Source organism: Schistocerca serialis, chromosome 2 (assembly GCF_023864345.2).
Source record: "Schistocerca serialis cubense isolate TAMUIC-IGC-003099 chromosome 2, iqSchSeri2.2, whole genome shotgun sequence".
In the NCBI taxonomy this organism is placed as follows: Eukaryota; Metazoa; Arthropoda; class Insecta; order Orthoptera; family Acrididae; genus Schistocerca; species Schistocerca serialis.
The window spans coordinates 852,711,173-852,739,064 of NC_064639.1; the positions used below are offsets into that span (position 1 = coordinate 852,711,173).

General features: G+C 40.5%; 1 protein-coding gene and 1 pseudogene across 1 annotated transcript in view; both read right to left on the reverse strand.

Annotated features, from left to right (window-relative positions):
• LOC126456464 (uncharacterized) overlaps positions 1-27,892 on the reverse strand; it is a 119,529-nt gene that overhangs the window by 22,732 nt on the left and 68,905 nt on the right. The window contains exons 4-6 of the mRNA XM_050092215.1: positions 21,890-22,098; positions 20,891-21,114; positions 19,315-19,571 (exon numbers count right to left, since the gene is read on the reverse strand). Of these exons, the coding sequence (XP_049948172.1) occupies positions 19,315-19,571; positions 20,891-21,114; positions 21,890-22,098 (690 nt within the window). The remainder of the gene's footprint in view (positions 1-19,314; positions 19,572-20,890; positions 21,115-21,889; positions 22,099-27,892) is intronic.
• LOC126459679 (5S ribosomal RNA) lies at positions 24,252-24,369 on the reverse strand (annotated as a pseudogene).

The following is a 27,892-nucleotide window of genomic DNA, read 5'->3' on the forward strand; positions in this document are numbered from 1 at the left end:
ATCTGCACATACATATATTTTGACAATTATCATACAAGTGCACTCAGTACAAGGTATAAGAACAGAATGAATTGACATGGTGGCTCAGATGAGTGACCTGAGTCCCAAAGATTAAAGTTGTCTATGGTCGTTATGAACCTATCGATACCACACAGATCCCCCCGGCAGTATGGAGTACCGCATGTGAGTCTTGAGGGAAGACCATGTGGGCATTGACACTGTTGGTGGTCGTACAAGCTGGTAGATGCATGACTGGGACCTCCACCCCGACTGGGGTGGGATGCGGAGGTGGGGCAATGGGAGGCAGATCCACCTTGAAGTTATTGAGCCAGCAAGGATGGATGATGCAGCGGCCAGCCTGAGAGCAGGCAGGTTGAACGGCAGATGGCAGGGTGTAGGTGTGGCAAGCCCAGATGCTAATTGAGCTGTCTGGCGAGATGAAGGTGCGAATTGTCATTGGGTTGCACTCACGAGGTAGGGGTGAGGCTATGCACAAGACTGATGTTTAACTGGTCGTTGGGTGGTGGGGCTGCGGTGTCCGTGAGTAGAATGAGAACTCGGTCGTTGAGAGTCACAGTTGAAATGTTGTCCACGTGGTGTGGGGATACGTTGCAGTGCAGGGTGACTATGGGAGAGGGTGTCTCCATAGTCAATGAGGTAGCAGCGAAACCAGCACATGGGGTGGAGGGTGACATGTCTTAGAAACTCGCAAAAGACGACAGGGAGGCGTCAGGTGAACACAAACGGCATGATGGCCCGAGGAGAAACATTGTCGGACTCCTTGGCAGGAGGGAGACTGGTTGGAGAGTCATTAGGAGGATCAGACTGAGCCAGCAGAGGGACATCAGGGTCCATGAATGCTGCTTTAAGTCGGTGCAATGAAACAGTTTGCGGACTGTCTTTGACGATGACGTCGAAAGTTGTATCGCCCCGTCGGAGGACTTTAAAGGGGCCGTGATAAGGTGGTTGCAGAGGTTGTCAGCCCAGATCATCTCTCTGCATTACTTGGGAGCAAGTGTTGAGAGCGGTTGGCACGTAAGTGTCCGGCGAGGAGTGACTGATAGGTGGGTGCAGGCGTGCATGTTTGAAGTGGGTACGCATGTGACTTATGAAATCCAGGGAGGGGGTGGGGGGGGGGGGTGGGGGGAAGGCTTCAGAGACTTGTGGCTGAATGAGTTCCCCTGGTAGGATGGGGTTCTCCCCGGAAGCGAATTCTGAGATAGTTCCCTGTAAGTCAGGCTTCAAAGTTGAATGGAGGCCGAGCAGTACCCTTGGAAGTGCTTCGGACCAGAGGCAGTCGTGGTACCTAAGCACTGTTTTTAGAGTGCAGTGCCACTGTTCCACTAAGCCGTTGCTTTGTGGGTGGTAGGCTGTGGTGTGAATTTTCTTTATGCTGCAGACATTACATAAAATGGTGAACAGGGAAGACCTAAACTGCCGACCCTGGTCAGTGGTGATGGTGGTCAGACAACCAAACCTAGCAATCCATGAGGAGATAAAACCCTTGGCCACGTCTCAGCAGTGATGTTAGGTAAGGGGACTGCTTCTACCCACAGGGATGTACAGTCAATTGTGGGTAGAATGTATCTGTGGCCCTCCGACGGTGGAAGAGGGAAGAGGACCAATAAGATCAATATGTACATGATGAAATCGTCCTGGAGGAATGTCGAACTTGCCCAGTTGTAGGGGTGATGTGGCGGTTGGTTTTGTTGTGTTGGCAGAGGCCCAGGTCTCACAGTCACATTTTATATTTTCCCAAACAAAACGCTTGGAGATGAGCGCCGCTCGGAGACAAGTCATGTAGTGGCATGGATGCCAGGGTGAGCGAGGTTATGCAGAGTGTCAAAGGCATGCAGGGGGAGGGGGGGGGGAGTAATGGGTATAAATGAAGGTACCGGTAGAAGAGTCGCACCACACCTCATCCACAACACCAGGGAATTTAGTAAACACAAGGGATGTTTGAGGGTCCATGTGGAGAGCTTGAGATTCCTTGTCAGAGGCTTGTAGGGTGGCCAGGTTGGATAAGTCAATGATGCGTAAATAGTATTGATCCACGGAAAAAAATCTGTGGTGATGTTGTCCATGCCTTTGATGTGGCGAATGTTGAGTGCAAATTTGGAGACTAGATCAAAGTGACGGAAATGCCGAGGGGGTGGGTCCTCGGGGGGGGGGGGGGGGGGGGGGGGGGTTGCAGAGAGCGTCTGCGAGTGGTTTGTGATCCGTGAGGATGAAGAACAAGGTCGGGGTGGGCGAGTATCACAGCATGAGCTAAAGAAGTCTTTAATGCATTGAAAGCCTCCAGCATAGGTGCAGTCCAGTGAATGGGTTTGAGTCCTGAAGTCTGTTTACCCAACGGTGAGTCTGTCAGCTGGGCTTGCACGGAGGTGGCAGAAGGCAGGTGAAGATGGTAGTAATTTATTGTGCTCAGGAAACATTGGAGTTCTCTTTAAGTAGCTGGGGGTGGCAGTGAAGTGATGGTGTATATGTGAGACTTGGGAGGCTGTATTCCATCAGTGGAGACGGTGTAACCCAAGAAAGTGACAGAAGACTGACGCAACTGGAATTTTTCTTTGTTGACCTCAACGCCATTGGAGTTCAAGGTCTGGAGGACCATAGATAAATGATTTTCATGTTTCTCAGCTGACTGAAAATGAGTGTGTTGACCAGATATGTGAAGCAAAACTTGAACTTTCGAAAGATGGAGTCAATGAAAAAATGCCACATTCACGCCGTGTTTTTTAGGTCAAATGGCATGAAGTTGTATGGGAACAAACCAAGCTACATGATAATAGCTGTTTTATGGATGTCATATGATGCTACAGGAATCTGGTGGCAAGCATGTTTACAGTCAATAATACTGAAGATTGTAGCACCCGATGACATATGAGTGAAATCATTTATGTTAGGCACGGGGTAATTGTCCATGACAATATGAGCATTTAAACGTCTGTAGTTTCTGCACATTAGGAAAGAACCGTCACGTTTGTGGATGAAGTGGATCGGTGAAGACCAGTTGCTGTCTGATGTTTGCAGGATACCTGCCTCCAAAAGTTCATTAATTTGCTGCCGGTCTGTGTGCAACTTAATAGGGTTGAGGCATCTAACCTTTAGCTAATAGGAGGGCCGGCAGTGGTAACTATCTTGTGTGTCGTTCCATCACTGACAGAAGAAACTGAGAACTGCACACAAGACTGATTAATGTCCTGACGCGAAGTTTTTGGACAGGTAGGGCGCGACGAGGCGTAGCTGTTAGTGCGAGTGAGAAAAGGCAGCATGAAAGTCACATGTCTAGTACGTGAGCGCAGTGTGCACTTGTTTGGAGAGGGTGGCTTCGTGCGCAGCATGAAGCGGGTCGGAATGCGTGGCGACTGTCTGCTGTCAGCCTTGCACTTGGTACCCAGCGTGGGTGAGAGCAGCATTGGTGTCACGCATGGAACAGCGATGGCCGCCGGGTTATGTGGCTGGTGCACGAAAGAGAGGGAATGTTTATCAACACGCAGGGCAGCTGCCCATGCAGTGGGCGTGGTCGTATCACGTGCGTGACTGTTATTAGAAGCACTGTCTGCCATACATGGCAGTGAATGTGGCGAGCGCATTGAGGATGCAGAGTCTACCAGATGCGAATTGTCACACACAATTAATGTTTTTGGACTAACCTGATGAGTTTCTGAGCTGGTGTCTGCTGGAGAAACACAGTTAGGTGGCAGAACTGTGGACTGCAGTTTCAGGAGCGAGGTACGAGCTGTGATGAACTCATAAGTGTATGCTATTCATTGTTTCCCAGCGGAGATGTGCCGCCAAGTTGTATTCTGATAGTAGGTTAGTGATGCAGGTCACAATGTCACCCATGAGGGTGGAGCACTCGCATACCAACACACATGTCATGAGAGAAACAGAACATGGAACATAAGTGCAGGAGCACAGTATCTGAGTGTTAGTGGAATGGTGTAACACTGACCCCTGAACTACGTTTGGAGGGAGTTTGTAATGGGGCAAAAAATCCATACCGAAAATTGATTCATCGATGTTGGCAATGTAGAAAGTCCACAGAAAACACAGTGAAGGAGATAGGTGCACCATAACTTTTGAAAGAGCCTGAGGTTTGTTGCATTGACAGCTCATAGAAGTGACTTCATTGGTGAAAATATGGGGGGGAGGGTGGGGGGAAACCATTGATGTATGTATAATATAGACACATCAGCACCAGTGTCGACTAGGAAAATGAGCTGTGACAAAATGTCAGTCATGTACAAACGTCCGCTCAGCCGGGCGGACTAGTGGACGGAGTGAAATGTATGAGGACACCTGTGAGGTTCCCCACAGGACTTGGCGTCTTTTAGGTCCTGCAGTCAGCGTTTTGGTGCTGGCAGGGTAACCGGCACTTCTTGGTATTTCTGGCATGTATAATGGCAGGTATGGTGTGTGGGCGATCCTGGAGTGCTCGAATGGTGAAAAGAGCGAGCAGATACTGCCAGGCGATGTAGAAGGTGCAGAGGTGGAGTGAGCCCTGCCTCTGCCAGCAGACAGATGGTAATCAGGAGCAGTTGTGACAACTAGTGGTGAGTGGTGAGCTGGTTGGTGTTGTTGTAGCAATGAATACAGTTTGTCTGCAATGCGCAGACGAGAGCCGATTGACTCGAAGGAGTGTGGTAGCAGGTGGATCTGTAGGGTGATAGGCAATTTGGCAGACCACACCACCCACAGAGTGATGACCAGCATGGTATGCTCACTCATAAGTAACCAAAGAGAGAGCCAGAGTTGTGATGGAGTTCGGTCCCCCAGATGTTCCTTGTACAAGATCTTGAAGATTAATTCTTGTGGTGAGCAGGCGAGTTGTTCCATGATCTTTTTCTTCACAAACTCATATGGTGGTGGAGGCAGTGGTGAGAGGAGCAGATCACAAATTAAGTCCGAATGATTATGGAGGTGTGTGACGAGACACAGGAATTTAGAGTTGTCGTTGAACACGTGATGTAACTCAAAAAGATGCAAACCATGATACAGGGTCGTCTTCATATAAAGGTGGCAGCTTCAGCAGATGACCTGGGGGAGAGGATGAAGGCAGCTTCAGTGTCCCTTGGAAAACCGGCTGGTCTGTGGCAAGAGAGGTCGTACAGCAGGCCGGCACAGTAGGTGTGAGTGTGTTACGGGCAAGAAGGTCCGTAGCAACAGCAGGTTGCATTGTCCTTGACATGTTGTAAAAACACAACGTGGCTGGCACGGTCAGTACCATGGGTATGAGCGGCTGCGTGATACGTGCAAGGGTTTGTAAACTGGACCGTAGGTTACAGGTACTGATTTGAATTTGCCCACCTCGGAAATAATGCAGACGGCCAGCGCGGCAGTCACAGGCGGAGTTGTGGGAGAGGCAAGCGGTTGAGCGGTCAGAACCAGGGCCGCCTGTTAGTGTGTGTGTGTGTGTGTGTTGGTGGGTGGGGGGGGGGGGTGGAGGGGGTTGGTAATTCGTGTGACAAAAGTGTGAGTTCTCTGTGCACGTTGAAAATGCGTGCCATGGGGTTGGACTATAAATTACCAGTGGAACTTGCGGAAGATCACTGCGGTGTAGTAAGACACCCCTTGAAGGTGAAACACCAAAAGATGTACTTAAACCCATATAGTTGAAAAGTTAAGCAATAGGTCTGGGGGGTTGAGCAAGAAGAATTTTGCGCACAAAAATGTCCATTGTTAGTCTGCAAATGAGGCAAAACTGGAACGGCATTGCACACGGCATGACATTAACTGTGGTTGCGGCCCGTTGAGAGTCAAATTACGTGTGCAAATGAAGATCGCTTTGAACATTATACGATCAGTCAGTAGGAACACAGTTCTGAATATTATCCACTTCACATTTCACATGTTGGCAAGCACAGTCCGGTGACACAAAACCCGAGTCCATTGTTTGAGTTAACAGTGTAGCACTTGACCATTGCAGAACAACAAAGTTTGAGGTTAACGTGGTTGGAGATCGTGAATCACTATGGAGTAATGGAGAGCCGGCCATTGGCAAAGGATTGAAGGGGCCCAGCGGTCATAGTTGGGCTTCCAAATCTTTGAACAAAGCACTGAGTGAGGTGGCCATGGCGGCATGCAATGATTTACGACATTTGGCACGGAAGTTGCGGAAGATGTAGAAACTTTGTGGTCACCAGTATGGGAACAGGATACAAATAGCGGTATACAGAATAAATTGTCCCCACTAATATCTGCACATACATATATTTCGACAATTATCATACATGTGCACACAGTACAAGGTATAAGAACAGACTGAATTAACATTGCAGCTCGGATGAGTGACCTGAGTCCCAAAGATTAAAGTTGTCTGTGGTCAACATGACCTATCGACACCGCAAATGCATATAAAGAAGGGAAGTATGAGTGGTCACAGGTTGGTTGACTCATAGGAGAATGTCATGCAAATGCTGGTAAACCTGAACTAGCAGAGAGATGTCAACTGTCAACCAAAGGCTTACTTGCAAAGTTTCAAGAACCAGTGACAATTATAGTAATCACAGCTGGCAGGAAAGTGCCCTCTGTAATGCAGTTCACAGTGATTTCTATAGTATGGATGGAGATATACGTTCCATGTCCCAATTCATAGACCAGTCTGTTCAACAATTTTTGTATCTTGTGATATTAGTCCATTATGAAGCATGATTGTAGAGGTTTTGATTATTGAATATAACCTGATCACATCACAGTATTTGTGTAGGGTAAGTCCAGTAGTGGTACTGCCACCTTACTACCTGTGGGTGGACAGAATTTGTTTTTGGGGTTTTCTCTATTAGGGAAGTTAGCTTTATTACTCCTCCAGCGACTTCACTGCCTTATGTTAAGATACCCTTTTCATTTGGCTCCTCCCTTGAGGCCTGTTCATCTCAGCTGACCCTAATGTGTCAGAGGACACAAATCAAACCTACTCACCACTGAAGGTACTATTGTTAAGGCAGTGTCAACACTGTGTAGTAGAAACAATCCCAAGCAAAAACTTCAAGTGGAGCAGCAGCAGATCTGCTATTGACTTGTGAATGTAAGTAGAGGAAAGATGCAGTCGGTTCACTAACAACTGATACTGGCAACATGGCCACTTGCCCCAATATTGTATTCTTTGGGGACTAGGTTCCATCCATATTCTCGAGAACTATTCTTCATAACTTGGAGAAATAGAAGAGTCACAATGTTGTTAGTATGTATGGTTCATTATTTGACCTATGTATTTCTAGTTTACACTTATCTATTCAGAATGTCTTTGTATTATGGATTCAGGTGGAAATTAGATTTTTTACTCCAATTTGTCACTGGGAGCTCCAATGTTAGGCAAGTTATGGAGCCCCTTAGGGATATGGCAGCTAAGGACGGGAAGAAAGCCAATGTGCACTCAGTGTGCATGCCAGGGGGAGTCATCCGAGATGTGGAAAGGGTCCTTCCAGATGCCATGAAGGGTACAGGGTGCAGCCAACTGCAGATGGTGGCTCATGTCGGCACTATTGGTGTGTGTCGCTATGGATCGGAAGAGATTCTCTCTGGTTTCCGGCAGCTATCTGAGTTGGTGAAGACTGCCAATCTTGCTAGTGAGATGAAGGTAGAGTTCACCATCTGCAGCATCATCAACAGGACCGATTGTGGACCTTTGGTACGGAGCAGAGTGGAGGGTCTGAATCAGAGGCTCAGATGGTTCTGCAACCGTGTAGGCTGCAGAATCGTCGAGTTACGTCATAGGGTGGTGGGGTTTCGGGTTCCGCCAAATAGGTCAGGTGTCCACCACACACAGGAGGCAACTACATGGGTAGCAGGGGCTGTGTGGGTTGGACTGGGTGGTTTTTTAGGTTAGACAGTCTTGGGAAAGATCGAGAAGGGCTCCAGTCTAAAAGGGTACAGGGCAAAGAAACGACGGGAATCAACCAAGCAACAGTCGGTATTGTAGTGGTAAATTGTCGTAGCTGTGTTGGAAAAGTACCAAAGCTTCAAGCACTGATAGAAAGCACTGGAGCTGAAATCATTATAGGAACAGAAGGCTGGCTAAAGCTGGAGATAAATTCTGCTGAAATTTTTACAGAGGTGCAAACCATGTTTAGAAAGGCTAGATTCAATAAAGTAGGTGGTGGTGTGTTTGTGTCTGTTGGTAGTAGTTTATCTTGTAGTGAAGTTGAAACAGATAGTTCCTGCGAATTAGTACGTGTAGAGGTTATATTCAACAGCCATTCCAAAATAATAACTGGCTCTTCCTACCAACCCCCCAACTGAGATGATATAATAGCTGAACAGTTCAAAGAAAACTTGAATCTCATTACAAATAAGTACTCCACTCGTACAGTTATAATTGGTGGAAACTTCAATCTACCCTCGATTTGTTAGCAAAAATACATGTTCAGAGCCAGTGGTAGACAGAAAACATCTTCCAAAATTGTACTGAATGCTTTTTCTGATAATTACTTTGAACAATTAGTTCATGAGCCCACACGAATTGTAAATGGTTGTAAAAACGCACTTGACCCTTAGCCACAAATAATCCTGCTCTAATAGAGAGCGTCATGATGGATACAGGGATTAGTGAACACAAGGTCATTGTAGTGAGGCTCAAAACCATATCAACCAAAACCACTAAAACTAAATGCAAAATATATCTATTTAAAACAGCAGATAAAAATTCACTTGATGCCTTCCTAAGAGAGAGTCTCCATTTCTTCCAAGCTAATTATGTAAGTGTAGACCAGATATGGCTCAAATTCAAAGATACAGTATTGACAGCAATAGATAGATTCATACCGCATAAATTAATAAGAGGCAGGACTGATCCACCATGGAACACAAAACACGTCACAACACTGTTGCAGAAGCAACGAAAAAAGCATGCCAAATTCAGAAGAATGCAAAATCCCCAGGACTGGCTAAGTTTCACGGAAGCTCAAAATTTAGTGCGGACGTCAATGCGAGATGCTTTTAATAGTTTCCACAGTGAAATATTGTCTCAAAATATAGTAGAAAACCCAAAGAGACTCTGGTCATGTGTGAAGTACACTCGTGGCAAAAAACAGTCTGTGATAGCAATGGAAATGTTACCGATGATGGTGCCACTAAAGCAGTTTTCCATAATTCCTTCATGAAAGAAGATGAAGTAAATATTACAGAATTTGAAACCAGAACATCTGTTAGCATGAGTGACATAAAAGTAGATATCTTAGGTGTTGCAAAACAACTCAAATCACTTAAGAAAGACGAGTCTTCTGGTCCAGATGGTATACCAATCAGGTTCCTTTCAGAGTATGCAGACACAATAGCACCTTTCTTAGCAATCATATACAACCGCTCACTTGATGAAAGGTCTGTTCCTAAAGACTGGAAAGTAGCACAGGTCACACCAATATTTAAGAAAGAAAATAGGAGTAACCCATTGAATTACAGACCCATATCACTGACCTCAATTTGCAGTAGGATTTTGGAGTATATACTGTACTCGAACATTATGAATCACCTTGAAGAACATGACATATTGATACATTATCAACACGGATTCAGAAAATATCAATCTTGTGCAACACAGCTAGCTCTTTATTACCATGAAGTAATGAGTGCTATCAACAAGGGATCTCAGATCGATTCCATATAATCTAGATTTACAGAAGGTTTTTGATACTGTTCCTCACAAGCGACTATTAATCAAACTGCATGCATATGGAGTATCATCTCAGTTGTGTGACTGGATTCGTGATTTCCTCTAAGAGTGGTCAAAGTTTGGAGTGATAGATGGTAAATCATCGAGTAGAACAGAAGTGATAGCTGGCATTCCTCAGGGTAGTGTCATTGGCCCTTGCTGTTCCTGATTTATATAAATGATCTAGGTGATAATCTGAGCAACCACCTTAGATTGTCTGCAGATGACACTTTAATTTACCATCTAGTAAAATCATCAGATGATCAATTCCAATTACAAAATGATCTAGAGAGAATTTCTGTATGGTGCGAAAAGTGGCAATTAGCACTAAACAAAGAAAAGTGTGAGGTCATCTACATGGGTACTAAAAGAAAGCCAATAAATTTTGGGTATAAGATAAATCACACAAATCTAAGGACTGTCAATTTGACTAAATATTTAGGAATTACAATTATGAGCAACTTAAATTGGAAAGACCACATAGATAACATTGAGGGGAAGGCGAAACAAAGGCTGTGCTTTGTTGGCAGAACACTTAGAAGTTGCGACAAACCCACTAAAGAGACAGCCTACATTACACTTATGGGTCCACTGCTGGAATATTTGCTGAGTGATATGGGATCCTTACCAGGTAGGATTGTTTATTTTATTTATTTATTTATTTATTCATCCATAAACAAATTTCTTTGTATGGATGTTGTCATTACACATACACGTGTACATTATTTTTTCATATTATTTATATATATATATATAATGAAATACAAGCTATATATAATAAATTCATTATATATATATATATATATATATATATATATATATATATATATATATATATATATATATATATATATATATATATATATATATATATATATACCAGTAAGTGGTATTTATTATATATAGCTTGTATTTCATTATATATATATAAATAATATGAAAAAATAATGTACACGTGTATGTGTAATGACAACATCCATACAAAGAAATTTGTATATAATAAATTCATTATATATATATATATATATATATATATATATATATATATATATATATATATATATATATATATATATATAATGAATTTATTATATATAGCTTGCATTTCATTACCTTATATGAAAAAATAATATATATTTAAATATGTCTGCTTGTGTCTGTATATGTGTGGATGGACATGTGTGTGTGTGCGAGTGTATACCCGTCCTTTTTTCCCCCTAAGGTAAGTCTTTCCGCTCCCGGGATTGGAATGACTCCTTACCCTCTCCCTTAAAACCCACATCCTTTCGTCTTTCCCTCTCCTTCCCTCTTTCCTGATGAGGCAACAGTTTGTTGCGAAAGCTTGAATTTTGTGTGTATGTTTGTGTTTGTTTGTGTGTCTATCGACGTGCCAGTGCTTTCGTTTGGTAAGTCACATCATCTTTGTTTTTAGATATATTTTTCCCACGTGAAATGTTTCCCTCTATTAATTCATATCATTAATTTGAACCCAACAATTACGTTTGTTATTGTCACTGTTGCATTTCGAAATCTTTTCTGTCGTCTTATTTTCTCTTTTTGTTTTTGCCAGTAGTTTCACTTTGTATTCACCTTCTCCTTTTTACCGTAATCTACTAAACAATTTTATCCCGCCTATATATACTCAATAATATGTCAGCCTCTTCCAAACCATAACCAAAAAAATATTTTTCCGCTTTCAACACTACCGCTGCTACAAAATCCACCGTTTCTGGTCCACAAACAGTTCCTTTCACCCATTAAACAACCATTTCGTCTAGTTCTGATAACTTTTGCTTTATTTCCATTTCCGTTGTTCCCACATCACTGGTCTTTAAATATGTCTGCTTGTGTCTGTATATGTGTGGATGGATATGTGTGTGTGTGCGAGTGTATACCCCTCCTTTTTTACCCCTAAGGTAAGTCTTTCCGCTCCCGGGATTGGAATGACTCCTTACCCTCTCCCTTAAAACCCACATCCTTTCGTCTTTCCCTCTTTCCTGATGAGGCAACAGTTTGTTGTGAAAGCTTGAATTTTTTGTGTATGTTTGTGTTTGTTTGTGTGTCCATCGACGTGCCAGCGCTTTCGTTTGGTAAGCCACATCATCTTTGTTTTTAGATATATTTTTCCCACATGGAATGTTTCCCTCTATATATATATATAAAAACAAAGATGATGAGACTTACCAAACAAAAGCACTGGCAGGTCGATAGACACACAAAATTGTTTGTGTGTCTATCGACCTGCCAGCGCTTTTGTTTGGTAAGTCTCATCATCTTTGTTTTTAGATATATTTTTCCCACGTGGAATGTTTCCCTCTATTATATATATATATATATATATATATATATATATATGTCTGCTTGTGTCTGTATGTGTGGAGGGATATGTGTGTGTGTGCGAGTGTATACCTGTCCTTTTTTCCCCCTAAGATAAGTCTTTCCGCTCCCGGGATTGGAATGACTCCTTACCCACTCCCTTAAAACCCACTTCCTTTCGTCTTTCCCTCTCCTTCCCTCTTTCCTGATGAGGCAACAGTTTGTTGCGAAAGCTTGAATTTTGTGTGTATGTTTGTGTTTGTTTGTGTGTCTATCGACCTGCCAGCGCTTTTATTTGGTAAGTCTCATCATCTTTGTTTTTAGATATATTTTTCCCACGTGGAATGTTTCCTCTATTATATTCATATATTTATACAGGGTTATTACAAATGATTGAAGCGATTTCACAGCTCTACAATAACTTTATTATTTGAGATATTTTCACAATGCTTTGCACACACATAAAAAAACTCAAAAAGTTTTTTAGGCATTCACAAATGTTCGATATGTGCCCCTTTAGTGATTTGGCCGACATCAAGCCGATAATCAAGTTCCTCCCACACTCGGCACAGCATGTCCCCATCAATGAGTTCGAAAGCATCGTTGATGCGAGCTCGCAGTTCTGGCACGTTTCTTGGTAGAGGAGGTTTAAACACTGAATCTTTCACATAACCCCACAGAAAGAAATCGCATGGGGTTAAGTCGGGAGAGCATGGAGGCCATGACATGAATTGCTGATCATGATCTCCACCACGACCAATCCATCGGTTTTCCAATCTCCTGTTTAAGAAATGCCGAACATCACGATGGAAGTGTGGTGGAGCACCATCCTGTTGAAAGATGAATTCGGCGCTGTCGGTCCCCAGTTGTGGCATGAGCCAATTTTCCAGCATGTCCAGATACACGTGTCCTGTAACGTTTTTTTCGCAGAAGAAAAAGGGGCCGTAAACTTTAAACCATCAGATTGCACAAAACACATTAACTTTTGGTGAATTGCGAATTTGCTGCACGAATGCGTGAGGATTCTCTAATGCCCAGATCCGCACATTGTGTCTGTTCACTTCACCATTAAAAAAAAATGTTGCTTCATCACTGAAAACAAGTTTCGCACTGAACGCATCCTCTTCCATTAGATGTTGCAACCGCACCGAAAATTCAAAGCGTTTGACTTTGTCATCTGGTGTCAGGGCTTGTAGCAACTGTAAATGGTAAGGCTTCTGCTTTAACCTTTTCTGTAAGATTTTCCAAACCGTCGGCTGTGGTACGTTTAGCTCCCTGCTTGCTTTATTGGTCGACTTATGCGGGCTACGCGTGAAACTTGCCCGCACGCGTTCAACCGTTTCTTCACTCACCGCAGGCCGACCCGTTGATTTCCCCTTACAAAGGCATCCAGAAGCTTTAAACTGCGCATACCATCGCCAAATGGAGTTAGCAGTTGGTGGATCTTTGTTGAACTTCGTCCTGAAGTGTCGTTGCACTGTTACGACTGACTGATGTGAGTGCATTTCAATCACAACGTACGCTTTCTCGGCTCCTGTCGCCATTGTCTCTCACTGCGCTCTTGAGCGCTCTGGCGGTAGAAACCTGAAGTGTGGCTTCAGCCGAAGTTTTTCTATATATATATATATATATATATATATATATATATATATATATATATATAGAAAAACTCATAAAGTTTTGTTCGGCTGAAGCCACACTTCAGGTTTCTACCGCCAGAGCGCTCAAGAGCGCAGTGAGAGACAATGGCGACAGGAGCCGAGAAAGCGTACGTCGTGATTGAAATGCACTCACATCAGTCAGTCGTAACAGTGCAACGACACTTCAGGACGAAGTTCAACAAAGATCCACCAACTGCTAACTCCATTTGGCGATGGTATGCGCAGTTTAAAGCTTCTGGATGCCTTTGTAAGGGGAAATCAACGGGTCGGCCTGCGGTGAGTGAAGAAACGGTTGAACGCGTGCGGGCAAGTTTCACGCGTAGCCCGCATAAGTCGACCAATAAAGCAAGCAGGGAGCTAAACGTACCACAGCCGACGGTTTGGAAAATCTTACAGAAAAGGTTAAAGCAGAAGCCTTACCATTTACAGTTGCTACAAACCCTGACACCAGATGACAAAGTCAAACGCTTTGAATTTTCGGTGCGGTTGCAACATCTAATGGAAGAGGATGCGTTCAGTGCGAAACTTGTTTTCAGTGATGAAGCAACATTTTTTTTTAATGGTGAAGTGAACAGACACAATGTGCGGATCTGGGCGTTAGAGATATCATGATCTCCACCACGACCAATCCATCGGTTTTCCAATCTCCTGTTTAAGAAATGCCGAACATCACGATGGAAGTGTGGTGGAGCACCATCCTGTTGAAAGATGAATTCGGCGCTGTCGGTCCCCAGTTGTGGCATGAGCCAATTTTCCAGCATGTCCAGATACACGTGTCCTGTAACGTTTTTTTTTTTATATATATATAAAAACAAAGATGAGGTGACTTACCGAACGAAAGCGCTGGCAGGTCGATAGACACACAAACAAACACAAACATACACACAAAATTCAAGCTTTCGCAACAAACTGTTGTCTCATCAGAAAAGAGGGAAGGAGAGGGCACTCGCACACACACACATATCCATCCACACATATACAGACACAAGCAGACATATTTAAAGACAAAGAGTTTGGGCAGCGATGTCAGTCGAGGCAGAAGTGCAGAGGCATCTTTGCCTCTGCACTTCTGCCTCGACTGACATCTCTGCCCAAACTCTTTGTCTTTAAATACGTCTGCTTGTGTCTGTATATGTGTGGATGGATATGTGTGTGTGTGTGCGAGTGTATACCCGTCCTTTTTTCCCCCTAAGGTAAGTCTTTCCAATCCCGGGATTGGAATGACTCCTTACCCTCTCCCTTAAAACCCACTTCCTTTCGTCTTCCCCTCTCCTTCCCTCTTTCCTGATGAGGCAACAGTTTGTTGCGAAAGCTTGAATTTTGTGTGTATGTTTGTGTTTGTTTGTGTGTCTGTCGACCTGCCAGCACTTTCATTTGGTAAGTCACATCATCATTGTTTTTAGATATATATTTCCTACGTGGAATGTTTCCCTCTATTATAACCGTATATATATATATATATATATATACGAAAGCGCTGGCAGGTCGATAGACACACAAACATACACACAAAATTCAAGCTTTCGCAACAAACTGTTGCCTCATCAGGGAAGAGGGAAGGAGAGGGGAAGACGAAAGGAAGTGGGTTTTAAGGGAGAGGGTAAGGAGTCATTCCAATCCCGGGAGCGGAAAGACTTACCTTAGGGGGAAAAAAGGAAAGGTATACACTCGCACACACGCACATATCCATCCACACATACAGACACATATTTAAATATGTCTGCTTGTGTCTGTATGTGTGGATGGATATGTGCGTGTGTGCGAGTGTATACCTGTCCTTTTTTCCCCCTAAGGTAAGTCTTTCCGCTCCCGGGATTGGAATGACTCCTTACCCTCTCCCTTAAAACCCACTTCCTTTCGTCTTCCCCTCTCCTTCCCTCTTTCCTGATGAGGCAACAGTTTGATGCGAAAGCTTGAATTTTGTGTGTATGTTTGTGTTTGTTTGTGTGTCTATCGACCTGCCAGCGCTTTTGTTCGGTAAGTCACCTCCTCTTTGTTATATATATATATATATATATATATATATATATATATATATATATATATATATATCTAAAAACAAAGATGATGTGACTTACCAAATGAAAGTGCTGGCAGGTCGACAGACACACAAACAAACACAAACATACACACAAAATTCAAGCTTTCGCAACAAACTGTTGCCTCATCAGGAAAGAGGGAAGGAGAGGGAAAGACCAAAGGATGTGGGTTTTAAGGGAGAGGGTAAGGAGTCATTCCAATCCCGGGAGCGGAAAGACTTACCTTAGGGGGAAAAAAGGACGGGTATACACTCGCACAAACACACATATCCATCCAATGGATGGATATGTGTGTTTGTGCGAGTGTATACCCGTCCTTTTTTCCCCCTAAGGTAAGTCTTTCCGCTCCCGGGATTGGAATGACTCCTTACCCTCTCCCTTAAAACCCACATCCTTTGGTCTTTCCCTCTCCTTCCCTCTTTCCTGATGAGGCAACAGTTTGTTGCGAAAGCTTGAATTTTGTGTGTATGTTTGTGTTTGTTTGTGTGTCTGTCGACCTGCCAGCACTTTCATTTGGTAAGTCACATCATCTTTGTTTTTAGATATATATTTCCTACGTGGAATGTTTCCCTCTATTATAACCATATATATATATATATACATACATATATATATATATATGTGTGTGTGTGTGTGTGTGTGTGTGTGTGTGTGTGTGTGTGTGTGTGTGTGTATTACACACACAATTTATCATTGAATTGAATTACATAATGCAGAAGACCCTGCTTCAATCAAAAGAAATATAACACAAGACTCCTCTAATACTTGTATGGGTAAATTACAATCTAGTATGTCCACTTTATAATTTTTTAACCTGATTATTTATTTATGTCTATTTTATGCTGCATGAATTCTCTAATCAAGTAAAAACTATTTTTTAATAAATGTTCTTTAAGGAATGCTTTAAATTTACAGAGTTCCTTTATGTTTTTGATTTCTTTTGGCAAATTATTGTCTATCTTGACACCTTGGTAAAACATAGTGATTTGGTTTTAGTTTTATTCATTCTGTCTAGGTACAAGCAATTACTGTTTCTGGTTTGGTGATCATATATGCAGTTGTTTGCTAAGTATTGCTCAATATTTTTGTGAATAAAAACTGTAGTTTGCAAGATATATTCACTTGGGATTGTCAGAATACCCCACTTTTTAAATAGCTCACTGCAGTGTGTTCTTTTGTGACTCTTGCTCATTATTCTGATAGCTCGTTTTTGCAATCTGAACACATATTTCACATTTTGGGCATTTGCACCCCAGAGTATTATGCCATAACTTATTACAGAATGTATGTGTGCAAAGTATGTCATTCTGTGGCATGAACTATTGCACGCAGATTGCACACAGTGACTAATATTCGTAAGGCATAGCATGCTGTGCTAATTTTTTTCCTAAGCACCCTAATATGTTCATTCCATTTTAATTGTTGATCAACATACATACCAAAAAATTTAGTGCTGGCTACACACTCTACAGTTTCATTCTGAACTTTAAGTTTTGTCATATTTGGTGTTTTCTTTATATAGAAGTTTATGTTATTAGTCTTCTTCACATTAATGGTTACTTTGTTGTTATTTGACCAGTTGTGAACTTCCGTAAGTGCCTTTTCAGCTTTTACATTTAACATTTCTGGTGTCCTGTCTGTAATTATTATATTGCTGTCATTAGCAAACAACACTGTTTCTCCTTGTGTTACCCACTGTGGGAAGTCATTAATATAAATAAAAAATAGTATTGGGCCTAACACACTCCCTTGAGGTACTCCAATGTTCAAATATTCTTCATCTGGAAGATGTTTCACTAAATAATTTGAGCTACTTGAAATTTGAAATATCTCCACCCTCTGCACTCTGTCTACAAGGTAAAATCTAAACTATATATTTACAACCCCCGTGATTCCTAGTGCTTCAAGTTTACCTAGTAGTATTTTATGGTCAACTGTATCAAATGCTTTGCTGAGATTTAGGAAAATGGCTGTTGTTGTTGGAGGACATCGAAAAAGTGCAAAGAAGGGCAGCTCATTCCATGTTATCGTGCAATAGGGGTGAGAGTGTCACTGACATGATACACGAGTTGGAGTGGCAGTCACTGACACAAAGGCGGTTTTCTTTGCGGCAATAAATTAATCCTGATGAACAAGCCAACTAGGAGATTAGGCAATTGAACTATGGCAGACACTTGAGCTTCAGATCCTGCACTAAGTTTCAAAGGTATAATGTAACAGACATAGATTCATTTATTGTAGTATATGATACGCCTGATTAGTAAACAACAAAATATACTGTAATTTTTATGATTTATTCATAATATTTATGGCCACATCCTATTTTTCAACTTATTCTCATTGTTGTTTAATGATATTTGTGACAATATAGAAGGTACTGAAATAACTTTTGTTCAAGTCTTTTTTTTTAAATATTGTTCATGAAGTAAACATGTGTTAATTACTAGTTTTAAATATAGTATGGGATAGTATATTATGTATGTATTAATCAGGACTGCTGAACAGAACTACAACTATTGTACATGAGTGAGATATTAATTTAATTCTAATGACAATTTAGATATCATAATATTAATTGTTAAAAATACTCATCATGAAATATTTGACATGAAAAGTCATTACATTTTATGAAATTTATTATGAACAAAATGTTTATGTTTTCTGCTGTACATACCTCATGCTTAAATGATTTTGTACTGGTTTTTTTGTATATAGCAAATAGCTTAAAATACCATTTTTAATACTACCTACGATTGTTTACATTATTGACATGTTATATGAGTGATGGTAGCTGCAACCACAGGAGTGGCAATCGAGATATCACTCAGTTCGACACATTTACATCTCAATGTTTGTTAATGAAAAGTTGTATAATGAATAAGTAAAGAAATTACACATAAATTGTGAATGTTGAAAAATAATATTTACTGTGAGAAAGTCATTTGTTATGTTGTAGAAATGCCACTTATTTCCTAGAGAATCATCCCAATACTTTTTGCAAACAAGAACTAAGCATTAAATTGATCAAAAATGATAAACACCTCCAACTGAGCAATATAAGTATAACTTTTTCAGCAAAGTTTTTTTTCATCCAAAAAATTTTATCTAATTACTTGCAAGTGCTTATATTCAATGCTGAGTATAAGCCATAATGCAAAGCCACAAAACCAATATTTTTTAAAAGTTAGTTACAGATTGTTTGAGAGTAGCAACAATTGAAGGGTCATAATTATGTGTTCGCTGTCAAAATATGTCACTTACTGCATCTATGCAAGTGGGCTTCTGCAGCTATGTGTTAAAAGATGAGCTCAGACTAATCAGCCAATTAGGACATACCCTACAGGCAATTGATGTATGGCAAAATTGTGAGAGACTTAGATTCTACAACAAGTTTCATTGTATGACAGCTACTTCCATTTGTTAATGTAGAATTTGACTTGTTCCATTTCCACGAAGATTCTCCTACAATGTGGCATCTATGGAGGTAATGAATGAATGATACAGAGTGAGAGTTATTATGCAATTAAAACATTAGAACTGCTAAAGAGGAGTGTACAAATAATGCAAAAAAGATGAATTGTGTAAGATACATTATTTATAAGTCCAAAAAGCCTTTGTCTGCATATATTAGATAAAATTAACTTACTGGAAATTCATGGCTCCAATATATGGGCTATTTTTTCTTAATATCAGTGCAAGAGTACAGCGGAACATATCAATTGGAACTGCTATAACATTGCAGTTTTGATGATTCCATGAGCTTTGTATGGACAGATCAGTTGACAGGAAGGCATACTTGTTTTCTGTGCACACTCTAGATAGACCTTCAGGTTTTGTTCTTGGTGGATTATGAATGTCCATTTGTTTACTGAACAACTTTTGCAGGAGCTTTTGCTGTGACAGCTGCAAATAAAATGATAAATAATATATTTTATTTTTGTCAGCTGCATATATGTTTCAGTAATTAAAAACCATCCTCAAACCAAAGATAAGTTTGCACAACATTTTTTATATTAGTAAATTATTGCCAGAGGTGAAAGAATTGATAAGTGACAGAAAAAGTCCTAGGAATGAATGTTCATTGAACACTGGGGATTTTGTAGACTTACACGTATACACTGAGTGTCATGTGATTAATTAAAGGAGAATATTCAGTAGACTAAAAAGAAAAAATCTGACTACACAGTAATATGCATACTATTGCATGAAAAATTATACTAATAATTTTATTTTTTTCAGTCATTAGAAATATCTAACAATATCAGACAGATATGTATGATATAATAAAGTCTAATAATTTCATCTGTAGTCATGAGTAAATAAGAAATGAAATATAGAAGGTTCTTTATTTCTTTTTATAAAAGCAGTAAAATGTAAATAAAGGGAAGTAAAAATGCTGGAATTGTAATAGTATCAACACAAAAAGATGCTACATTGCACACATCTTTGAAGGAAATTAAGATGTTGAAGTGATTGAGGAAAGGAAAAACACCCTACTATTTGAACCAAAAGTAAACTTCCTTAAGCATGGAAGAAAATATTCTCAAAATTTCAGACAAGATTGGTTTACAACAACAAAAACAATCAATTTTTGACAAGATAATTTAACTGGATGTATAAAAATTCTACTTGCCAAGTGGTTGCAGAATAGGGACATGAAAGAAAGTTATAATCAGGCAAGCTTTCATAGCCTGTGGCACCTCTTCAGGCAGACGGGTTGAAGGGGAAGAAAGAGGGGTGAAGGAAAAGGACAGGAGAGGTCCAGAAAAAGGGGTAGATTTCAGGAAAGTCACCCAGAACTGCAGGTCAAGGGAGACTTACCAGATGAGGTGAGAAGGAAAGACTCTCTCCTTCTCATCCCATCTGGTAAGTCTCCCTTGACTTTCCCAAAATCTACCCCTTTTCCTAGAACTCTCCTGTCCTTTCCCTTCACCCCTCTTCCTTCTCCTTCAGCCCTTCTGTCTGAAGAAGGAGCTACAGACTCCGTAAGCTTGCCTGATTATAACTTTCTTTTATATGTGTTTTCTGCTGCCATCTAGTGAGTAGATTTTTTTATCTATCCAATTAAATTATTAAACAAGATTTGTTGTTTTAGTGTACAGTATAATGACTCTTTGATTATATTCATAACAGACTTTTATATTTTACATGAACAGTTGTCACATCAAAAGTAGGAAAATAATTGTGTAGTGCACACATACGTATTCAAGGGAAATAATTACCTTAAAAAAATCATACTCGAAGGAGTTTCCAGTGACGCTCAGCATATATGAACCATCCTGTTCAATTTCAGCAAAATTCTGAAATGGTAGCTTTTGCTCACTGACAGTAAGTATGGAGATAATCCCTGCAGAATACGCTGATAGCAAGACAGACCCTGTGATATAAGCTGCAAATCGTAGGCATTGTTCTGATGTGATCCTGTGGTGGTAACTAGTAGTTTCATCTGTTGTGAATCAAAAGCATATAAATCAAAGCAATGTTAAGCATTATTTTCTTGGAAAAACATCAGTAGGCCTATATCAATTTTTTTAAGAATATAAAATAAAACTGACACTTGTTTATTTGCATATTTTATCTGCTGACTCCTACATTTTTCCTTATGATACTTTAAATTTTTCCAGGAATTGAGTGTTAAATGTGTTTCAGGAAAAGAAGCCAGATCACCATTAATTATTCTGACTGTATTTTGGCTGAAAGCTTACCAAGTCATTTTTGAGGCAAAATACTGAAAGAAGAACTAAGATTGATCCACAAATATGTCTGAAAATTTATCATACTTCCTTTTTTATCTTCAGTTTCTTTTCTTTTCCTTTCATTCATCTCTTTTTTCTGTGTGTTTCTGATTCCCTTTTTCTATTTTTTTTCTTGCGATGAAATAAAATTCATCAAATGTAGCAAAAATTTGGTGTGACCAATGGATGAACTCAAAACAAAATAGATATCTCAATTTTTTAGAATTATGCATGAAGAAGGAGAGCTAACTTTGTGGAAAAATTAAGTAATCAAAAATAATTCCTCTTGTAGTTTTTTCTGCTCCTTTTCCCTTCCACCTGTGAAATTTTTTAATGAATATTTCTGATTGTAGTAACTGATTACACAGCAAATTCCACTCAGCATAGTGAATACTAATGTTCTGCATAATTCATATTGCAGAAGTCAATACATATGAATATTGAAATGAAACATAGAGCAAGTAATAATTCATAAATAGTTCTCACCATATTTCTGAACAAATGCTCCAATGACTGAAAAGATAGCATCACATAATGGTTTCCTCTGTAGATAAAATATACCTCCCATGACAATGGTATAGGCAAATAAAGTAAACATAATAGCCAGCCACAAATCATGTTTCAGTGGAACAAGAAGCTCCAGTGGATTTGGACCCAACTGAGTAATTCCATCACTTCTGATGAATATATAGTACCTATTCACAAAGAAGTTTCAATATTACATTTAAAAAACACACACACTTCATTGTAGATAACTGCATACTAAATTAAGCATTTGAGTGTTGAAGAATGTACAGAAACTGTAATAAAGAGTTTTTGATGAAAGTTTTAATATATGCCAACCAAAAATTAAAGTGGATGTCATGCAATTAATGTTGATAGAAGACATGGTTAATGAGCCCAGCAAAATGTTTAGACAATCTATGACAGAAGTGATGGTTACAGCTTACTTCATGGACAATAAAATTATAGAATAGAATCAACTATCTACAGAGGACATAGTAAACATAAAATGCATATTAAAAATATGATATATGCAGAAAAGAGTCTGTTCATAAAAAACCAAATTTCAGTCTCTATAATGTAAACAAATGAAGCACAGAACCTGTTTTTGCAAATGTGTGCACAGCAGTTTCATGCATATATCACACCTTTTTCTGACATAGAAACAGCTGGGTTATGAGGGTGGGAATATAGTGAGAACATATCAAAAGCAGTCAGAGAGATTATAAAAAAAAGTTATGCAGAATTAGCTGGATACTTTGGGATGACTGATCCAGTAACCAGCTGCCATCTGTTATCTCTGCTACAAGAGGTATGTTTAATAAAGTAGCTCTCAGTGTGAAGTTGTCTATGTTCATTTATTGATGTGTATTTGCAGTATATTATTTTATGCGGTTGTGAGCCATATGTATAAAACTGGTAGCCCCAATATTGAAAAAAATGGGCATAAGTGTGGACAGTTCCTTTTGTGGACAGTTAAATATGGCATCACAGCAGTGGTACACACTCACAAGCAATTGCACTCCATCATGAAAAAGATTCAAGAAATTTACAATTAAATCCTGGATTTGGAGCTCTCTCTTCCTGCAATGCAAAGTGGATGCAGTGCACACAAAAAAATGGAATCCTAAAACTATACACAACCCTGTGGCAGTTCAACAAATGCAGACAACAATTCCAACTACACGCTGCTGTGCATTTCATCTTTGCACTATGCCATGACGTGATGTTAAACCACATTTGAAAATCTGAGTGTTCCAGTGATTTGTTCCACATCGTGATCACACCCAGGAGCAATGAATTCCCTTTTGTGGTTTCAAGAGGTTCTTTCACATCATATTTGCTGTTATGGGCCCCATTGTTTATGCTCAACCAACTACAAATTTGATTCGCTGTGTTGGAAAATATTTTGTGCACCAACAAGTTACAAATCATTATGAACAATTTATCCTAATGATCAGCAATTTAGACCAGATAGCACTGATGTCAGACATCATCAGACACCCGCCATATTCCATCAAGCTTACCTTGCTATGAAAGCTGAATTAATTGCTTGCTGCACCAAACCCACAGACCAAAGGCAAAGAAAAATGCTTTATCAAAAGAAAGAGGGAGACAAAAATCCCCATCAGAATTTTGACAGCACCTATGAGGTATGACAGATATAATTACAGTTTTTGATAATTTGTTGCTGCATACACTCGTGTTCAGAAAAAAATAAAATGACTAGAGATAGAATGCTCATATTCACAGAACATGTACATTAGTATGTTCAGCAGAAATGATTAGCATTTCAGTCACCTTGGTTTAGCATGTGTCCCATTACCTGGGAAGCACAAGGTCTGCCATGGGCCCTGATACCTTGTTCCACATGTGATGGCTATTACATGTATAAGGCACAAATGGTGTCCTGCGGTATAACAATCCATGCTGCAGTCACGTGGTTCCAAAGTTCATCTGTGGTTGTTGGCATTGGGTCACAGCACTGCACTCATTGTTTCACCATATCCCAAATATTTTAGATTGGCAACAAGTCTGGTGATCTGGCAGGCCAGGGCAAAAGACTGAGATCCTGTGACACCAAGAAGGCACATCTTCATGCAGCAATATGTGGTTGTGCCATAAAAAACACTAAAACTCCTCCCAAACAGGCCATGAAGGCCCAACAGTACCGACCAGCCGCCGTGTCATCCTCAGCCCATAGGCATCACTGGATGCATATATGGAGGGGCATGTGGTCAGCACACCACTCTCCCTGCTGTATGTCAGTTTCCAAGACATGAGCCGCTACTTCTCAATCAAGTAGGTCCTCAGTTTGCCTCACAAGGGCTGAGTGCACCCTGCTTGCCAACAGTGCTCGGCAGACCTGATGGTCACCCATCCAAGTGCTATCCTAGCCCAACAGTGCTTAACATTGGTGATCTGATGGGAACTGGTGTTACCACTGTGGCAAGACCATTGGCCGTGGTCGTGCAATCCCTTGGCGAAAAATGGCACCTGGGATGTTGTGCAGAAAGGGTATGGCTATGGGTCACAGGACGTTATTCACAATGGGCACATGCCCTGGACATGCACCAACTGTGATTTGCGGCTGTACCCAATAGCACACCACACCATAAAACCTTGAGTTGGTACTGTATGTCTTGTGCAAATGTAGTCACTGTGATTCTGCTTCCCCTGTCTGTGTTTCTGTCCATTCGTTAAAGGTAGGCAGGTAAGTAGATGACGTGCATGCAACCCATGCCATAATAAATGGCAATGAACTGTCACACTTGATGGTGTATGATGTGTTACATTGTTTGACTGTTGTGATAGAGCTCAGACAGACACAGATCTGTCCTGCAGTGCCACTTGTATGAGGTGTCAATCTTGTTGGGGGATCATCTGGGTGGTGCAACCTGACCCAACTTGTTGTGTTCTACGACATTCTGTGAACCATTCTGCACACATTTGTTGCACTGCCGAAACACTTTGCCCCACATTAGCAGCAATTTCCCAGATGGATACATCACATTCTCTCGCTAATAATGTGCCCTCTTTCAGATTCACTGATTCGATGGTACAGTTCGCACATATGTCTGTGAGACATCCTGGACATCTACTCAGGTCACATTGATCCATTACCTTCCATTTATAGTGACAAAAAGAGCCACAGATGCATTTTACTGGTAGGTGGTGTTGCACCATGATATCAATGTTGACCTTGAACCTGCACCTCAACACGGTTCAAATGCTGATTACGAGGGTTGACTGAAAAGTAGTGCCTCCACCTCCTGCAGACATTTATTTAAGGATCTAGGGATATTCACAGTAGCTTCTCAGTATATATACTCTCTTATGAAATTTGTTATTAACAACCAAACGTAATTCAAAAGTAATAGCAGTGTGCATAACTACAATACTAGGAGAGAGGATGATCTTCACTATTCAAGATTAAATCTAACTTTGGCACAGAAAGGGGTGAATTATACTGGCACTAAAGTCTTTGGTCACTTACCAAATAGTATCAAAAGTCTGACAGATAACCAACAAGTATTTAAGAAGAAATTAAAAGAATTTCTGAATGACAACTCCTTCTACTCCATAGAGGAATTTTTAGATATAAATTAAGAAAAAAAAGAAAAAAATATTTAAAAAATAAAAAAAATAAAAAATAAAGAAAAACAAAAAACACAAAAAAATAAAGTTGTTATATTAACTTAAGTATGTTGTTAAATTAACCTAATTATGTCATGTATTAGAAAATTCGACTCGTTCCACATCATTACGAAATATCGTATTCATGATCCATGGAACTAGTATTAATCTAATCTAATCTAATCTAATCTTCAACAGTTGGCAGCATTTGTATGCGGCAGGTACTGGCTTATTCCATAGCCTCTTCTCTACAGCTTTAGTTGGCAGGAAGCCTTAGCATTGAACTGTTGTGTTGTTACAGTGTAAAATATGGAACCCTGTGCAGACGGTCGGTCAATGCGATTGAAGCACCGTGCAGTCATTGAATTCTTGACAGCCAAAAGTGTCACCTCAAAGGAGGTTCATCAGAGAATGAAAGCAGTTTATGGTGATTGTGTTGATGTGAGTACTGTGTGTTGTTGGGTGAGTAAGTTTAAATATGTTGAGGTGGGAACATCTGACCTGCATGACAAACAAAGAGTTGGATGTCCTGTGACAGCAACCACTGAGTTTCACAAGCAAAATGTTGACAGATTGATTCAGGGCGATTGTCATATCACTCAGAGAGAAATTCCAAGCACAATCAGCATTTCACAAGAATGTGTGGGTCACATTAGTGCTTTGCTTGGCTATCAGAAGATCTGTGCACAATGGGTACCCCGGATGCTGACTCCTGAAACGAAAGCACACAGACTTGAAATTTCCCACCTTAACATCTTTAAACTTATTCACCCAATGATGCACAGAACTCACATCAACACAATCACCATAAACTGCTTTCATTCTCTGATGAATCTTCTGCTGTCAAGAATTCAACGACTGCACATTGCTTCAATCGCATTGATGACCACCTGTGCAGGTTTCCATACTTTACACTGTAACAACACAACCGTTCAATGCTAAGGCTTTCTGCCAACTAGAGCTGTAGAGAGGAGGCTACAAAACAAGCCAATACCTGCCGCATACCAATGCTGCCAACTGTTGTACAGTTATGATGATAGAGGCATTACTTTCCTGTTAACCCTCATATTTCTTCAGGATACACCAATGTACAGATCCTGTGAATATGAATGTCCTATCTCTATTTGTTCAAGGTGTACTATTTTTTCTGAACATGAGTGTATTTGGCAACAGTAGCTAGAGCCACTCGTGCAAGTAACATTGGTTGTGGATGATGATCAACCAATAGACAAAAGTATTAAAAATGGCTGATAGAATGTGTATAATACTGGAGCCACCAGCAACAGCTGCTTGATGTCATCAGCAAACAACACATCAGCCAGCTAAATCTGGTGGATGCTGAATTCAGCCATAGAGATGACACCGGACTGCACTGCGATTATGTCATTCCACCTCATAAGTTTTCTGAAGAGCTGCAGAGTTTATATGCCACAGTTGAGTTGCTGGCCAGACAGGTTTGAGTGTAACAACAATGGAAAGGACCTAGTGAACAGTTACAATCCCTACACACTACAGTGTTGCACCACCAAAATTACCCATGACCTGGAACAATGTATTAATGTTTGTTCATACCACAGGCAATCTGGCTGACAAGTATTAAAATACAGAAAACCACATGCTCACCCAAATGATGATCATGGCAATCTGGATTAGGTGTGATAGATCACAAGTTGAACAAAAAGCACTACCATCCGTGATACAAGATAAACAACATGTGGGAAATTGTCATGCAGCAGTAAAAAGACTGCACCACAACAGTTTGTATATCCATGGCCATAGTAAGATGTCTGCACAAGCTCCAAAAATGCTATGGCTGCTGGCACATCACACTGCATGCCAACAGTTGCACGTATCACACAGGTGTATGGGTATGACCTTCCTAGTCAACATCAACTCAAATGTCAGCATTCTACCAGCCTGGTACACACCTGACAATAAACGAAGTGAACATGAAAGTGGTAAACAATCTGGTAGTCACCATCTATGGTCACAAGTTACTGATCATTGACACAGGCCTTGCAACCACCTTCACATGGACATTTGTAGCTGCCAATGTTACAGAGCCCATATTGACCTCTGACTTCCCTACTTATTATGAATTAATAGCAAATTTGAGAAAAGCACAACCACAGAACACAGTCAATGGCAGCACATTAACTAGCACACTGTGACACTCCATTTATAGCACAGTACAGAGAGTAGACATCACCAACACCTGGGATGACTAGTTTATGGATACCAAGCACAACACTGTGTATTTTACCTGAACCACACCTGTCCATTCAGAATTCAGTATTCGGTATTCAGTTTATTCACCATTGACCACTTACAGCGGAATAGGTCTGAACA